Source organism: Pantherophis guttatus, chromosome 1 (assembly GCF_059756535.1).
Source record: "Pantherophis guttatus breed Tessera chromosome 1, ASM5975653v1, whole genome shotgun sequence".
Classification (NCBI taxonomy): Eukaryota; Metazoa; Chordata; class Lepidosauria; order Squamata; family Colubridae; genus Pantherophis; species Pantherophis guttatus.
The window spans coordinates 259,062,369-259,080,578 of record NC_142063.1 but is presented as its reverse complement, the minus strand read 5'-3'; the positions used below and the strand labels follow the sequence as shown (position 1 = coordinate 259,080,578).

At 37.0% G+C, this 18,210-nt stretch overlaps 1 protein-coding gene across 2 annotated transcripts in view; it reads left to right on the top strand.

Moving 5' to 3' along the window:
- The window catches only part of MAP3K5 (mitogen-activated protein kinase kinase kinase 5), a 106,910-nt gene that overhangs the window by 24,485 nt on the left and 64,215 nt on the right, over nucleotides 1-18,210 (top strand). Inside the window, exons 2-3 of one of the 2 annotated variants that reach the window (XM_034418877.3) lie at nucleotides 11,184-11,323; nucleotides 14,850-14,873. In XM_034418877.3, the coding sequence (XP_034274768.2) occupies nucleotides 11,184-11,323; nucleotides 14,850-14,873 (164 nt within the window). The remainder of the gene's footprint in view (nucleotides 1-11,183; nucleotides 11,324-14,849; nucleotides 14,874-18,210) is intronic. The other variant, XM_087882813.1, reaches the window with a different exon arrangement.

Here is an 18,210-nt window from a genome sequence, read left to right as displayed (position 1 = left end):
AAATCAAAATAAAAAATAATTCCCTTTGATCTCTGAGGGTAAACCCCAGTTATATAATGTTAGGAATGCTTAGCCTGAAGGCTGCAGTAAGTCAGTGTTACAACCTGACCCAGTACACAGAGATCAGTCAGATGCATCTGAGAAGCTCACAAACAAGCCTCTGGATGTTGGGCACTTGATGGTTTTAATTTCAGAAAGTCTTTCACTACAGGGGAGTGGCCTAGCCTTTATTTTAGTTGCCCCTTTCTTGTTCTTTGTCAAGCTCTGTAATAATAATTTTGATCCATACATTAGGGATTATTAATTAACATATGGACATTTTTGAGTTTTATCCCTTCATCCCTTTTCTGTAATTTTTTTCCACTACACCGGTGAAAAACTGGCTTGACATTTTCAGCTTTAGCTTTTATTTCCACTGCATTAAATGTTTCCATTTTCTCAGTTTCCATTTTTTCCACAATCCCTTTTTAGTTTTATGATCATAAAGAATTCACTTTTTGGATCATCCTAAGCATTCTAGTTACTTCCCACTTACCTTTACCTTCCCAGCTTTCTGTGCCCAGCTATTTCCTATTGTCTTGCACTTGATTAAACAAATGTTTAATTTCCTCTTGACATTTTTTCCCTTCAGTGACAAATACAGGGGATGCCTTTCAAATGCTCTTTAAGCTGCTATTTCAGTTGTAGAAAAAAATGGATCTGCTTTTTTTCCCCCCTTTAAGAAATACTTTCTCATGTCTTATGTTTTATGTTTATAATCCATATGTAAAATAAACATAGGTGGTGGTGATCCTAATCAACCCTATTTGCTTGTATAAAGAGAGCAATCCACTTTGGGATCATAACATTATATCAATAGCTGAAAGAAACCTGATTCAACTCGTCACATCCAAGATCTTGTCACTCAGTTGCAATAATTTTTGGAGCCTCCCTGCAAGGGAAGACATTTTTAATAAATCCTGGAGGATTGTGGATAGGAAAATGTTTGGCTTTAGAACTGTGTAATTCTTGGGTTTGCTGGCAGGGTCCAGCATATCCAGGTCAAACTTCAAGATACATGTGACTGAGGTAGTCCACCTTTTCCTATTGGATCTTACCAGTGGTGGGTTGCTCCCGGTTCTGTCCGGTCCTTTAGAACCGGTAGTAAAAGTGGTGGGAGGCTCTGCCCACCTGCCCAGACGTCATAATTGACAATCTGCGCATGCGCAGAAGCACGTGTGTGTGCGTGCTCCCGTTGCGAACCAGTAGTAAAGGTAAGTAGAACCCACAGCTGGATCTTACCGTAGTTTTGTAAGAGTTTAAGGATTGCTGTTAAGAACTGTGCTGATCTTAAAAGTAGTCTGTATGACCATTGTGAAAAGTATTTCAGATACATAATCCTCCCAATGTTGGTTCATCCTAGCATCCTGGGACCAGATACTTTCAGTCTACTTCCTGCATGATGTATATATAATGGATGGCTATAAAACTGACAACTCAGCAGCATGAAATGTGAAACGTGTTGGGCTCTGTAAGGCTTAGTTCTTCAAATAGTAGGACATCTTATTTCAACTTGCATCTTTCCAGATATCCTGAACTTCTTACCAGTGTCACCCAACCATAGTGGCTGCTTCTTCTCTTATTAAACTCCCTGGTTACTTAGATTGACGAAAAGACCTTTTGAAATTAGCTAAATTACCAGAAACCTGGCTGTGTGGTATAGAGCAGATGATCTTCTCGTGGGTAGCTCTACAGCTATGGAATGCGTTTGCAGGGGAAAACAGATGACAAAACTTGCATTGCAATGTTGCTACGCAACTTCCTCCACTGCTCATACAGTCTGATGTGATGTTGCAATACAAGTATGAAAAGGCGGGGCTTGTGGCATGATGTAACCGTGCAAACCCTACCCCACAGGGTTATTGTTGACTGCTTTGTGCAAAATAAAGCTGGGGGGGGGGAATCAAATACTGTAAATAAATTAGTGGTTAGAAACATCACTGTCTCTTAAGAAATGCCTTTGGCCTTCTCTTCCAGGATTTAAGAAAAAAACAAAGAGAAGACTTATCACCAAGCCTTTAATATTGTTTTAATTATATTTGAATGGTAGTAATCTGAAGCTATTATTTTAATTGAATTGATTTTACAGTTACGTTTTTACATTATAACTTTAACAATGCTTGTAAGCTGCCTTGAGCATTTACGCGAACAGACAGGCATTTATGTCAATAAAGTATAATTATCTAAATAAATAAGCATAACTCATGGCAAAGGATGGAAACACTGAATCCAAAACTTAAGAGGGCACAGGTTTAATAAGGCCAGTCGCTGCTCTGATTGGAAGACAGTGCAATATGGTGACTTGCAGAAATGCCACCAAGCTCAAGAAGATCAAAGCAAAGACACTGGGAGGGCAGAGAGGGTGACACAAAAAAGAAATAACAAAGCAGAAAATAGGCAAGGGGAAGGGGAAGGGTACAAATGGAGAGAATATTTGTAGTTCAAGGTTGAACTGTGGGGTCCTTAGTGTTCTCTGACTTTGGTGGTTTTCTTGAAGACGTTTTGTTACCAAACTAGGTAATATGATGGACCCCACATACTGGATTACAACCCCCATCCCCTAGGCCAGGGGTGGGTAATTGTGGCTCTTTTACAACCTGTGGACTTCAACTTCCAGAATTCCTGAGACAGCTTGGCTTGGCTGTCTCAGGAATTCTGGGATTGAAGTCCACAGGTTGTAAAAGAGCCACAATTGCCCACCCCTGCCCTAGGCCACTGAAAGACAAAGAAAATGAATTTCTTACAGGAATGCCAAACCCACAGTTCCACTGAAAAAAGGTGAAGTATTCTTAACCCGCCTCTATGTTGAGTGTTCAGTATCATAGTTAGGGAATAGTTGCTTCCTCTTGCAATTCTTAACATCATTCTGCCCACATTCCAAAACACACTTTTTTCTGTAACTAGGACAATTTATCATTCTCTGTACTAGCTTGGTTCTATAATAGTACCTCTTCTCCCCCCCCAAATGTGTAGAAATGTATTTAGCCTATCTTTCCTCAAATATTTAAAGATAGCTGGGTAAATCACAAGCACAAAAATTCTGCTGCAATATTATCTTTTGTGATCTCTCTGTTTCTTGAGGTTTCAGTGCCAGCTAAGTGGAAAGTTCTAAACTTTTTTCATTTATTACAATTCCCTAGTTGTTCTACTTGTTCTTCTGAAATGTTACCTTCTTAGAAATGTCTTATTGTTGTATTTCACTGGCAGATATGCAGCTGAAGTAAAGGCAAAAAGGAAAATTGGAGATGGGGATCAAAAGGAATGCAAACCCTTTTCTTCTAGAGGTGAAGGCATTGCCCCTAGATTCCCAAATCTGATCATGTTTCTTAGCTAGGAAACCTTTCTGGCTACCATTATCAACCCATGGGAAGGGATACATTTCCTCTTTATTGAAAATATATTTACAAGACTAAAGCATTGCTTTGCTATTTTAAAGTACTTGTCCAAGAAGCTGCTTGAAAGAGTGATTGAAATACACATTAAGAGATTAAAAATGATTCATATTATAGGGATAAAGATTATACTGGTAGATGTATTTGCTGCAGTATATAGACCGGTGATGGTGAACCTATGGCACGCGTGCCCGAAGTGGCACATAGAGACATGTCACCTGGCATGTGTGGCATTGCCTGTTCCTTTTCCGGGTTTCTTTCTTTCTTTTTTTTAACAAAGTTCATTTTCATTTTTAAAAATACAATATTTTACATATATACATACAAAGTTATTGCAACCAACGTACACAAATCTGCGCCTATACCACTAATACAATCCATTTCATTTCCCTCTTTTTACTTTCACTTCTTCCGGGTTTCTGGCGCACATGTGCACGTGACAATCAGCTGGTCTTTTTGCATGCGGCAGTGCCAGAAACTGGAAGAGCTGGTCTTCTGTTTTCCTGCGGGAGCATGCGCACTGGCCAGTTGATCGTTGCGTGCGCATATGCGCTAGAAACCTGGAAGAATAGCTGGTTGAAACCAGATGCTCAGTAGCTGAAACTGAAAGTTCATTTTTGAGTGCGCGCATGCGCCCTGGGCAGCTCCTCTTCTGAGTTGTGGCCCAGACGTGCATGCACTCCCTTTTCGGCACTTGGTGCTGAAAAGGTTCCCCATCACTGATAAAGACATTATGTCAACTGCATGGCAAGGGCCTAAACCAACCCATGTACCTTGTAAGCAACAAAAACATTGAGGAATTCTCTCCTGTGTACCTCTCCATTGAGTGGAATGTGCTTCTCAGCATATTTCTACTATGCTTTCGTTTTCTGTGCTGATACCCCTTCCTTGTCCTCTTTGCTCTCTTGCCACCTGCCTTTCGCTTTCACCCAGTCAGCAGTAGCTAACTCCTGAAAGCATTTGTGATCTGCAATTGACGAAGAGAAACTGAAAGGAAATAGAGTTAGAACTGAAATGGGTTGAGAAGAGGTCGCCAGTCCATGAGGTTGGGATGAGCCAGAAGTTAGCAACAGGAAAGTCATTAAGAGCATCTGTTTTAGTGAAAGATTTGTTCATCTTTGGTAAAAGTTGAACCTTTTCTAGTGAGAGAGAAAAAAAAGACAGAACTGGGAAAGCACAAAATGGATTCATTTATTTTTTCCGCCCAGTTCATTCCCCAGAGGAGTTACAAATGCATGGCAATATTGTGTATTTCCCCCGCCCCCAAATACAATGTTGATGAACCAACCATGGGATTTCAGAAGTACATCTTATTTTGGGAAACAGTTGTATTTAAAAAGAAATAACTGAGAATCTTTCCATCTCTTAAAAACCACAATGGAAAGGACAAACGAAACATTCTGTAAGCAGGGGACTATCCTGGTGGAACTGTTAAAGTTCATGCTGTGTCATGCATTGTACGGATTCTGTATGCTCAGGGAATTGTTATCAGTTACTCAGGAACAAGGACTTGTAAAAGAAATACCCCCTCATTGATAAACTTCTTCCTTGAGACCCTTAGAAAGATGTAAACATAGTTATAAATACTAAACAAGGAATAATGACAGATCCTTGCTTTTTACAATCCAGAATTGGGAATCGGAATTGTTGCCTTCTACAACGGATGGATATTTACTTACTTACTTACTTATTTACTTATTTACTTATTTACTTACTTACTTACTTACTTACTTACTTACTTACTTACTTACATAGGTTACTTTTGCCATATTTTAATTAAGTAACATATCAGCTGGAGAACCAAAAGAAGTGAATAAGACTATTCTTTCTGGTGCCTTTAGGTTAGGGTTTTTGTTTGTCTTTTATCTCCTGATAACGGGACATGTCCTTACAGCTTTCTCAGTAAGATTTTGGAATTAGTTTGCCCTTGCTTGCTTCCTGGGGCTGAGTGAGAATGACTGGCCCAAGATACCCAATAGACTTTGAATCTAAGGGAGGATTCATTATTTCCTAATTTCTATCCTGTTGCCTTAACCACACCAAACTGGCTCCAAATATTACTAAGGCATTGCAGTTATATTCATATAACTTTTTCTCTTAATTATGGGAAGAGAGCAATTGTAAATCTGCTTTGCATGTCTAATTAATATTGCGTGCTTTCTCTGGAGTGATAAAGATTTCTTTTACATTCTTAAGTAAGTGGTCCACAATACAATGACTTTAAACTTGTGTAGTAGTTGCAGAGATACGAAAGTGGTAGTTGAATTTAGTCAGAGTTTTACAGAAGAGTAACATAGGTAGATTGCCTTGGTCTTTGAGATGTTTGGCATAACATCTGCAGGGAGGATGAGGGAGTCAAAATAATACAGGCAGTGTTGCAATTTTGGGATTCAAGCCCTGCTCCTTTTCAGTGCATGTCACAATGTTGCATAAATGTTCAAAAGGCACAGGCATTTAGCTTAATATTAGTATGCTGCTTTCCTCATTTTGACAAAAGTTTTAAGAGTCTGCTGTCCCCTTGGTTTTAGCCACATAACATTTACCGTATTTTTCGGAGTATAAGACACACCAGCCTATAAGACGCACCTACCTTTTTTGGTGAGGAAAACAAGAAAAGGAAATCTGCCTCTGCCTCTGAGCAATTTTGCCTCGTTACAGCAAACAGCCTGCTTTACTTTCATTTTTGTTTTCAGCATAGCTTGATTAGTACAAGCAAAAAAACAAAAATCTGCTCCAGCAATTTACCTCCTTGCAGCAAGCAGCAGAGGCCCGAGCAAAACAGCTGAGAGTCAGATCCAGCGGGAGGCAGATCCAATCAACTTGTGCTAATTAGACTGTGCTGAAGCTGAAAGGAGCTGTTTTTTCTCGCTGTTTGCTGCAAGGAGGTAACTGCTGTGAGGCAGAGGCCAAAGGGTGGGGGCCAGTGGGTGGACGGGGCTACCTTCAATGTATAAGACGCACCTAAATTTTCACCCCCTTTTAGGGGGGAAAAAGGTGCGTCTTATACGCCGAAAAATACGGGTAGTTGATAATTGACGTGGTTTGACATTCTAAATATTTGGAGGCTACCAAGTTTATTCTTTGAACTTTTCAGTAAACTGGACATTGCAATCACAAGCACAATGCTAAATACACTTCTCAAACTTCGTATTTCTTTTATAAAAATACCTTTTGAGCCAACAAAATTTGGTCATGGATTGGGTAATTCACCTTTAGAGAAACAACCAGGTATGCCCAGTATAGTAGCCATTTTGTGAGTGTGCCTATTTAAGGCCCTTAAAATTCCATGCCTCCCCACCTTCTAATTTCATACCAATGTACTTACGGTAATTCTAAATCTCCCTGCATCTTTTTTTTTCTCTTCCCATTGAAAGGACCCAAGTTGGTCTCTGCCTAAATAGTATTCCTTTAAGCTAATTAATGGGTGAGGCTGGAATTCATAGATTCCCCAGTCACAGGGTAGTTCAGCTCCGGAAACACAGTTTTCACTTTAAAAAAAAAAAAACAACTAATTTATTGGCTTGCATAGATAAGTTTCCAGAAATGGAATGCACATTTTCCCACATACTTGCAGAAATATCCTGTGGCTTAGGCAAAATAGCCGGTAAAACATGCAAAGGTCTATTGTTTAATTTTGTTAATAATTGTTCACTTTTAACCTTGCAAACTAAAGAGTGCCCAGCAGATAAAATGCAACTTTTAATTTTGCATATATTTCTTTTTTAATGATTTTAAATAATAGAAACAAAAAGAGCAGAACAGAAAGATAATAGTGGTAGTAAAACACATTCTCAAAGAGAAAAAAAGACCACATAAAAATGCTTTAATAAAAACATGAAAGAAATACAACGAACAGTTATATCATCATAACAACAATTACAACACTATATATACACTGTATGTAAATGCAAATATTATTCTAGTATGCATATATTTCTAATACATCTTTTTTAAAGCTACTGCTTTCTATATAATTTTTTAAATAAACTATTTATAAACTATAAATTATTTTCCATTATATTTATCTATACAAAGTCTAGGTCTATAGGCAATCTATACATGAGTACAGTCAGGTTTTCAATCCATTGGATAAATGGAGCCATAGGTTTATCTTTCCAATGCTGCAATATCAACCTTTTAGTGAGAATAATGACATGGAGAACCCATTTGCAATCTATATGATACTAAAACTTCTACTTGGTACTTTGTAACCTTCAATTGGGTAAAATGATGTATCATAAAGTAACAATTTTTTGAATCTATGTACCTCAGGTGGTCTAACTTACAGAATCCGTCCAAAGTCTGGGACCCATGACTCCTGTGGGATTGAAATTTGGCAAAGTTGTGGCTGCTTCAGTGCCACCAACTACTCTTCCCAGGAACCAATAGGTTGCATGGCATGAGGAGCATATCCTTGCCCTCTTTCCAACCTCGGTGCCCAATCAGCTGACAGCAGGGATTAATGAGTGAATGGCCATTGGCTGCTTTGAACTGAGCCCATTTGAAATGTCTTAACTGCAGTGACCACTGAAGGAAGAATGAGGGAGCAATTCAAATATCTCCTGGCAAGCTGGGACTGGCTGGGGGATGATGGCAGTTGTAAGGGAGCCTTTTTTTTCTCCCTGGGGGGAGGGAGTCTTTGGAGACATGTCAGAATGGGGAGCAGAGATGTGGATTTCTTCATGATCCACAGCTCCTTTGTTTCCCCTCCCCACAACAAAGTGGCAGGCAGTTCCAGGGTCAGCTGAAGGAGAGGAGGAGGTTTCACTAGAGTTATCTTGAGTGTCATGAATGGAGGGGCAATGGCACAAGCCTATATTACATTTGGAAAGAGGAAGGATGAGAGAGTGATTCAAATACCTGCTAATGAAGTAGGGCTGGCTGGAAGGGCACAAGTAGCCAACAGCCCTCTTCCTTTCTTTAAGTACATGGAATAAAATACCATGTTTTCCCGAAAATAAGACCTTGTCTTATATTTTTTTGAACCCCGAAATAAGTGCTTAGCCTTATTTTCGGGGAGGTCTTATTATTTTGGGGTGCATGGTGCAAGATGGAGCTCCTCTTGCCGTTTTACCTGATTTCCAGCTCTGCGTTTAAATATTTTTGGGGAGGGCTTATTTTCGGGGGGAGGCTTATTTTAGTGCATGCACTCAAAAGCCCGATTGGCCTTATTATCAGGGGATGACTGATTTTCGGGGAAACAGGGTGTAATATGGAAAGTAGTAAGTAAGAGCAGATGGTTTGTGTCATCATCCAGTCATGGCCAATGAAACCAATATAGAATCCAAATAAAACAAAAGTAGAAACTTACTTGATTGCATTATTATAAAAAATGTCCTATAGAAGCCAAACATGTTCGGGCAATTTAAACAATAATACAGCTATATAATCTCTAGAGTAACTTTTGTGGTTTTATATTGTATGGAAACCTTAGTGAGTGTTGTTAAAGGCTCATAGTTCTTTGATGATTGGACGACTTACATTATAAAGTCCAATGAAATTATCTTTAGTGTCTCAGCTTCTTTTTGATTAACTTTGATTGTAGCTTGAGATATAGCCTCTTTGTCCTTATGAAAATGCATAATTATCACTGTATAATTTTATCATATATTGTTTTGTCAGTTTAAGACAAGTAATGGACTTAGAAGTGCCTTGTTTTAAAGGAATGATTATAAATGACATTGCTTAATAAATTCATTTAAGAGAGATTTGTGTGTCTTTGAAATAATCCCTTTTATTGTTGTGTGCTTCAAGATCATGAATACTCCTTGATAATATATTCTATCTCTGCCCTGTGAGCATCAATGCCTAATTTATAATATTTCTTAAATCATATTTATGCTGAACTTCAGTATTCTCTGAATAATTTGAATTTGAATGTATTCCACAAATATCTTCCAAGATACAGAATGTGCTGCTTTTGTTTTATTATACCTTGGAGTAAAATGGGTTTTCAGCATTCACTGTAATCCACAGCAAGTATTTAAAATGTTCACTGTTATGCTGACCTCACTTCCCTGAACAGGTTTTACATAGATGTTGTTGAAATATGTTGCTACGTCCAAATTCATAACTGCATTAAGATTTATAATAGAATTTGTAAATATAGCAAAATATTTCAGCATTCATTTCACTTTTTCTTTTTAAAAAGGAAAAGGTTTTGAAAGGTTTAAAGAATACTGGCTCATAGAAATGTGTATTCATCATGAGATGTGGTCCATTATTCAATTGGTAGAGTGTTATCTTCCATTGGTTATCACAGGAAACTCACTTTTAACGGAGTTGAGTAAAATTTACAGGTACTGTAGATTATTTCCTTGAGAACACTTATCTAGCAAGAAGTCCTATAGAAAATGGAAAAAAACATGATAAGAGGTTTGGTACTGCTAAATCAGCCCTACGGAGTTTTCTTTGTAGCAGGAATAATTTCATTAGAAACAACTGCAGCACTAGGGTGAAATTGCTCTCCTAAAGGGTGGTTAATGAAGTCAATGAAACAATTTTTGAATTAACAAAATGTCAATAATCTTTGATTTTAAAAAACCCTCATTTGGTGGCACTGGAGCAAAGGTGGGTTTCAGCAGGTTCTGACCAGTTCTGGAGAACCGGGAGTGGAAATTTTGAGTAGTTCGGAGAACCGGTAGTAAAAATTCTGACTGGCCCCACCCCCATCTATTCTCTGCCTCCCAAGTCCCAGCTGATTGGGAAGAAATGGAGATTTCACAGTATCCTTCCCCTGCCATGCCCACCAAGCCACGCCCAAAACGCCATGCCATGCCCACCAAACCACACCCACAGAACCAGTAGTAAAAAAATTTGAAACACACCACTGCACTGGAGCATTCCAGATCATCAGGAAGATGATCAACGTGAAGCCCATTGCAACTCAACGTGAAGCCCATTGCAATTATTTGTTAAAGAAGAATTTATAAGTATAAATTTGTGCTTCTTTGAAGAATTTCCTTAGTAGCAAAAGATTCTCACAAAAAAAAAACCAACCCAGTTTCTTCCTACTATTGATCTTGTCCTAAATCTTTACCTGAGGTGAATTTTCCATGTGCTCAAAGGTGCAGACTAAGTTCCTCTTAGCCAACCACCTGTGTATGTTAGAATATGACCCAGAATTGTCCATTGTAAATAAATGTAGATACGTTGCAATGGAAAGGATTTGAAAATGCTTGGTTTTATATCCAGGTGGAAACATTATATGAAGATTATTTAGCTATGCAACCTCGGAGCCAAATGAGGTGAAGAGCCAGGAATCTTACTGTGCCATCAAAGGAAAGCTACAAATGCCACATATTTCCAATTGCAGTGAAAGACCGCTCCAAATATTAAATTCACAAGCATGAAATGTTGCGTTTTGGTGGTCTTTCTCTGTTAATGTGTTTCAAAAAGCTTTTGAGGGCTTCTTACTTGATATTTCAGTCTTTGCCTTTTTATTCTAAATGGGAACTCCTCGTCCACTGTGGATTCCCCTTGAAGCACAATCATGCCAAAGAAAAAGAGAGGGAAGAAGCTGATTATCTTCACTCTGTTTTTTTAGCTAAAGGTTTATCTTTTTTGTAGTAAAAAATGTTTACGTTTTATGTTAGTTAGTCATAGTTGTTTTTCAAATAACCTTTTCGAGAGATTTTGTCATTTCAGGATATTAGCTGACTAAAATAATGACTGAGAGAAGTTAATGGGTTCTCAGCATATCTTTTTTTGAGTACTGTACTTGATTAGCATATATTTTGATCTTCTTTGCAGATATTGCCGTGGTGGAAATGAGCGATGCTTTCCGTCAGCCCTCCCTCTTCTATCATCTAGGAGTTCGAGAGAGCTTCAGTATGGCCAACAACATTATTCTCTACTGTGATACAAACACAGATTCTCTGCAATCACTGAAGGTACAGATGCCTTTTTAAAATTAAGACAGAGCTTGGATAAAAACAAGACAGACTGGAGAAAGATACAGAGAAATGTATCATTGTGTTGTGTGGAATTGTTGGTATCTACACAATTCTCAGTTTTAGTTGCTGCCACAATAGCCTAGAAGCTTGGAAACAGTTCAGGGTTCTTGTGTGCTATGCAGACACAGCCTATCTGAAAAGTCCCATGTTGGAACAAGATTGATGTAGGAAATGAGGTTAGAAGTAAAACTATTGCAAAAACTGAAGTTCCTCACGTGCGTAAGCCTGTGGTTCTTGGAACTTCTGTGGTTCTGTTTCTATTTTTTTCTATGAATTTGAAGAAAGTTCTCCTTCAGTCTCAACCAGATGTGGATTATAAAAAATAATTACTTTATCAAGTAAGGGGAGGATATACTTTCAAAATAGAACTTTTTTCTTTAAAAAAAAAAAACACGCCTTGACTTTTTCCACTAATTTCTGTTTTTTAAGAAGCGGCCTTAAATGCTTACTGTGGTTAGTCTTCTAAGTGGCTTATTGCTAAATTATTTTAATGTGAAAGACGCAAGAGGTAAATACTAAGTATGTTTCACAGCACATCTATCTCGATTCTAGAATTAACCCATTTCCTGGATCATATACATTGAGCTTGCATACCATAGTAAATAAAAAATAAAAGTCTAAATGAATCAAGCCTCACAAATTGTGCCAGTGCCAACTACATGTTTTATAGCTGCCCTACAAAGATTAGTTGTGCATAGATAGTGACTGATTCCTTGCTGTTCCTTGGAATATAATATTGTATAAAGGTCTATATCAAAGCAGTTCACTAGTTAAATACACAAAGAAGAACAAATCCTTGGGGAAAAAATTAGGATACACCTAATATTGCTGGAAAGAACCTAGAGTATTATAGTTACACTAAGATAGCTTTCATTTACAACATTCATGACAGATGCCTATTTAGCAAATGCTGGTTTGGGAAATTCTAAGAAAAGCATAGTTCCTTTTCAGATAGATCAGGTCATCATCATACTGATCTGATAGTTAAAGAGATTTTTATACAATTAAGTTCTCTGTACCTTCTGAGAATGTGTCTAGCAACTAAAATTATTGTCTTGCAACTCACAACTCCTGCTTGCAATATGCATATTCATATCTGTAGCTCAGACAGATCCAGACTTGTACAATACAAATACAATTCATGAGTTGATTTTATTATATTACTTTTACTTTTTCAGTATTATTGTATGCTAGTCCCAGCATATTCTTAATGTTATTCTTATATTATTTATCTTTGTATTTAAATTGTTTGTATATTGCCTATCTTGCCATGAATTCCTAAGAGTTTGCAACATTAAAATGTACATTTAAACTGCAATCAGATTGCTCAGATATAACTGAAATAGCCCAGAATGTGTAAACCTATGGCCTTGAGTTGTGGAAGGATACCATCTTGAGGCATCAAATGTGAAGATAAATGAACATGTTTTCAGCATGTTTATCAGTTATCATAAGGTTGACACAAGCTTTATCTCGAGAGGGAGGGTATTTCACAGAGTAAGAACCACAACAAAAAAGACTTTCTTGTTGCTTAATACCAGCTGAATGTACAAAGGATGTGAGAAAATGAGGATAATCTCTACTAATGGTTGCCTCAGTTGGATTGGCCTACATGAGAGATAGCATATGGTAAAACAGTTATTTGTGTCCTGGCCATCAAAAATTCTAACTATAGAAGGCAGTCAAAAAACATACCACTCTTCTGCTTTTTCATGGCCAGGAAAAAAATTGAATTGGGACCCCATGTTTTTATCAACTTTGGGTTGTAGATATTTATTTATTTATTAGTTCAATTTATATGCCGCCCTCCTCCGAAGACTCGGGGTGGCTTACAATGCACTTATAGCAATAGCCTTCATTCTTTTGTATATACCTGCTTATTAGGACTTTTGGCCACCCATAAGCGGTGTTTCTACAAAGTCGGCTTATTGCCCCCACAATTTGGGTCCTCAATTTACCTACCTCGGAAGGATGGAAGGCTGAGTCAACCTTGAGATATGTTTTATTTGTGAAGCCCAGTTTCAAGTACCACTCTTTCAAAGATACGTTTGTTCCTTTCAGTGTCCAAATGCAATTTAGATGTATTTCAGACAGATCAATACTTGTCAAAAAGTTACCATCTCTATCAGGAGATAGAGACATTCTGTAGAATGTATGCCTCATTCATTAAAAAGCCTTTGGATAGACAGTTGCACTTTATTGCTCCACTTGAAACTAAATCGCTCCCTGACAAAATTCTCCTTTTTGTTGCTGTTTGTTGCTACAAAACTACTGTTTTGTATAACAGTAGCAACAAATATAAATCTATCAAAAGTGTTGTAATCTGTAGCCCAGATCTGTCGAGCACCAGGAAAATGAGGAGATCCAGAAAGTTCAAATGGTATAAAGATTTATTGTAAGCTTGAGCTCTCTGCAAGAATCTGAACTACTAACAGCCAAGGGAAATTAGCGGGAGATAAAGAGCAGAAGGAATTCAAGATGGGCTGGACTTAGCTCTCTTGTGGGCATGAGGGCCTGATCATCTCCTACATGATCTCCCTATGTAGGATTTAAGCCTGATGGGATTGTAATATTAACATTTTCTTTTCATGTACAAACATGTGCTTTTATTTACTTTTACTCCTCAAACTCCTCGGAGGTATTTTAGCTGGGATGCATGTAGCTTGGAATTTTACTCATATGCTTCATTTTGAAGATTTCAAAAAGGAAATGTTTTATATTCAGAAACATTGTGATACATATGAGACTATGTCATCATGTTGCTGTCAGTTCTAGCCAATTGTGATGCTGTTATAAATAACAGTTGATGAATATCAGGTTTCCAGTAACAAATAGAACTATTTTTAGCAAAGGCACAAAACAACATTATTCCACTGAACAGTTACCTAGAATGAGAGCATGCAGAATAAGGATTTAGGTCCCTTTTTCCTTTTTGATTGGATCTTTTTTCCTGATATCATAAATGATTGAAATATGCAAAAGAAACAGGTCTGGAATATACAAAAATGTTGCTATGTCAGTGCTGGCATGCTATTAATTCAGCTTTATATCAGAGTAAATATTCAGAATAGACATGAAAGCAGATTAATTAATTAATTAATTAATTAATTAATAATGTTGCTCTGTAAAAAGTTGTGATAATTTTTTTCGCTGTTTTTCTAGTTACCTTTTTGCCCTTCCTCATTTTTCATTGATATAGTTGAATTTAACACATGAGGCATTTCTTATTCGCCTATGCTCATTCCAAGAAAAGTTTCATCTGTTTAATTTAATAACATGAGGAATTTTAGTGACACTTAAAGGCCTTTCATTCAACAATTATATAATGCTAATATGATGTAGCACCCATCATAAAATTCCCAGAGCAAACAAAATTAAGTGTACTTTTTGTTGAGTATACAGTAAGAAGATGCATACATTGTTCATGGGTAGTTCTCTCATCTGTTTTTTCCCCCTTTTACAGGAAATTATTTGCCAGAAGAATAATGTAAGTATATTTTTAAAAACAAAAGTGAAATTTCAGCTTCTGCTATATACGTTTCTGAATTGTGCACTGTTCCTTATTGGTTGATAACTTGTCTGAAGATGTAACTATAATTTTACTGATTTTTCCATTAAATTCCTTTGGGAGTAGGGCGGTATATAAATTTAATAAAAAAAAATTGATGCTTGGTATTATATTAACCAGTTTACTTTACCTTTCGTGCTTTTAAGATTTGCTGTTTTCTTCAAATGAACAATCTTTCTTCTTTCTTTCTTGTATTATTCTTTTCATATTCTCTTTACTCATTTTATTCTTACAGCTTCCCACTGAATTTCTTTTAACCTGGTTTTCTATTCTGCTTCTGCATTTGCAAGCTGTATTCAGATGGATGCATTTCCTGTCTCTACAAATGTCAGTGGTTGATAGATTGTGCATATCACCCAGACTTCCCAGCACTCATAATGCAGGCTTTTGTATACAAAAGAAAAACTGCATTGATTAGGCCAGAAGTATGTATGTAGCCATGTAAAAGCTTTCAAAAGTCTGTAAACAGGATGGTACAGCAAAAAGAAGTAGCAAGCTCTCCATGATATGGGTGGAGAAAACTCTACCATCTAAACAAGTGGCTTTTGCTACGTCTGACGGAAACAGATTCCATTAGTCTGCATTTTGTAAAAAAATATTCCTGTCTATCTACTTAAACTTATTTAAGTTTAAATTTAAAAGTTATGACACTTTTAACCCTGACTTCCAGTTCACCCTCTTCGTTTCCTATACCCAGTGAACTAATGATGACATCTTCTGAGATGAAGTCAGTCAGGACAAAAACGGAAAAACGTCACTATTTAATATGACTTTCATTTTTAATAGGAAAAAAAAAGGCTACAGATGACACATACTACAAAGTGTAGGGTGAATTTTGGCTACTGTGTAATACATTTAATCAATTTAAAATCATATGGTGATAGATACTGAAAAAAGTTACCATTTCTGCTCTTGCAGAGAACTAGCAAAGCAAATTGATTTTCCAGAATTATTAGTAGAATTATTGGGTACTACCTGGGCCTGCATCACATTTACTGTAGTCTTTATTGCAGAAGAACAATGTTATCCTGTTGAGTTTTAAGATAGCTATAAAAACTTAGATTTTTGAGAGAGTGGGAACTGAAAGCCCACCTTGGTTCTGTTAGGATGTTTATTGTTCTTCAGTAGTCATGGTTTTCTTTGTAAGTTTGACTTTTATTTAGATGGTTGTCCTTTTATGATATTTTTTCCTATTTAAATTTCCTTGGTAAGGAAAGAGAATGTAGGCCACCCACATTCTCTCTGGATGGGAACAGCACCTAAACTAATAATGAAATGATTTAGCTCAAACATCTTTCGTTGCTAAGTCCTCCTTACCAATACTTGTCTGTATCCCTCACTGTTTTCTGAACTGGGAAGGATATACAGCTGTGCCTTGAGCAGAAAAGATAAGACCCTGCACAAAACTATAACTTGAAGGCAGCATAAAAGCCAAGCTGATCCTGCAGAGAATTTAAAAGTTCCTGGGGTGGCAGAGTGAGGAGAATATTTGTTATTTGCAGGAAAAAATAACACCTTTGAGAACATGAGATGCAACCCCAAAATAATATTTATCCCAATTCTCTCAGTACAAAAACTATGAAATCAGACTGTGATCGTGAAACATTAGTGTTTCAGAACTGTAGCGTTGAATTCTATGGTATAGTGTAATATTAGGTTTTCAATTTCAATTATATAGAATGTAAAGGATGTATGCTTGTGTTTTTATTTTTATAATTATAATGTACACTGAAGACGGCATTTAATTTCATTGTACCATGTGCAATGACAATAAACTATACTATACTATACTATAATAGGAGAACCATTTATCCTACCTTATATGTGCTCAAATAAGAAAAACACACTTAGTGCCTTTCTGCTGTTGACTGATAAAAGAACAGAAAGGGTCTTATCTTCCATAGTTCAAATCTGATAGTAAGTAGTAGAATTCTGAAGAGGCCAGCAATCTCTTGGCTGGTAACTCAAGTCATTTTAGGATTCACGCGCATAGGATGTAGAAAAGTGCTGATTATATGGAGAGAGTTTTTTTTTTAAAAAAAAAATAAGATTGAAGAATGTTGTCTCCTATGAGGACTGATCATTGAACACATCTTCCTTTCTATGAGCTTCAGACTATTTGGTGGTGTTAGGAGGAAGGATGCTTTATCTTAGGAGTTCTCATTTGGCTGGCATCAAAGTTATCCAAATGCTGCATTCCAATGTGTACCTCTTGGCAATTTGCAAAGAAAATTATTTTGCAGAGCTGGGTAGGTATTTTTTGTCTCTTTTCTGTATTTGAAGACTATATCAGAAAACCGCACCAGGAAACATGTTTGAAAGTGATTATATTTGAGGCATGAGGAACACAACTTTGGGAAGTGTCATTATAGAGGACTGTTTCAAGATACTGAAGTCTTTGTCCTCTGGTGATATTAATGAAAAATTTTAAAATTTCTCAGCCTGGCCAGAAGTAGCAGCATATGCTGCTAGAGTATATGCTAGATATAAAATCTTGGTGCCAGCTGCATATAAATCTTCGTGCCAGCTAGATATAAAATCTTGATGCCAGCTGCATTTCTCTGGTTTGAAATGGCTCAGGTTTTAGGAAGGCAACCAATTCTTCATTCATTTTATTTCTGCATTTGAAAAAATTGTATACCAGTAGTGTTATCACAACACTAAAACATGTAGTTAATTAGTTTACTCTTAATTACATTTCCATGCATGTTGTCTAAAGCTGCTAATAGTGATAAATTGCAAAATACAGCACAAACTTTTAAAAAAGAATAGTATACAGTACTTTATTTGGCCAAGTGTGATTAGACACACAAGGAATTTGTACCCCGTGCAGAAGGGCTCCATGTACATGCAATGCAACAAGATAATAAGAATCATAATAATGATACCAATAATAGGGATAGTAGAGAAGATGAGAAGGATAATAATAATACTTCAGCCATACAACATGGGTGAAAATACTTCTTAGACGTAAGACAGTACTGTGAGGATCAGATGTTCAGCAGAGTGATAGCATGATGGAAAAAACTGTCCCTATGTCTAGTTGTTTTGGCATGTAATGCCTTATAGCGGCGTTCTGAGTTGAAACAGATTATGTCCAGGATGTCAGGGGTCTGTAGTTATTTTCTCAGTCCTACTCCAGATTTGCGCAACCTGCAGGCCTTCTATGGAAAGCAACCTGGTTGCAGTTCTTTTTTCAGCAGTCCTAACTATCCTTTGTAATATGCACCTATGCTGTTTAATTGCTGTACCAAAC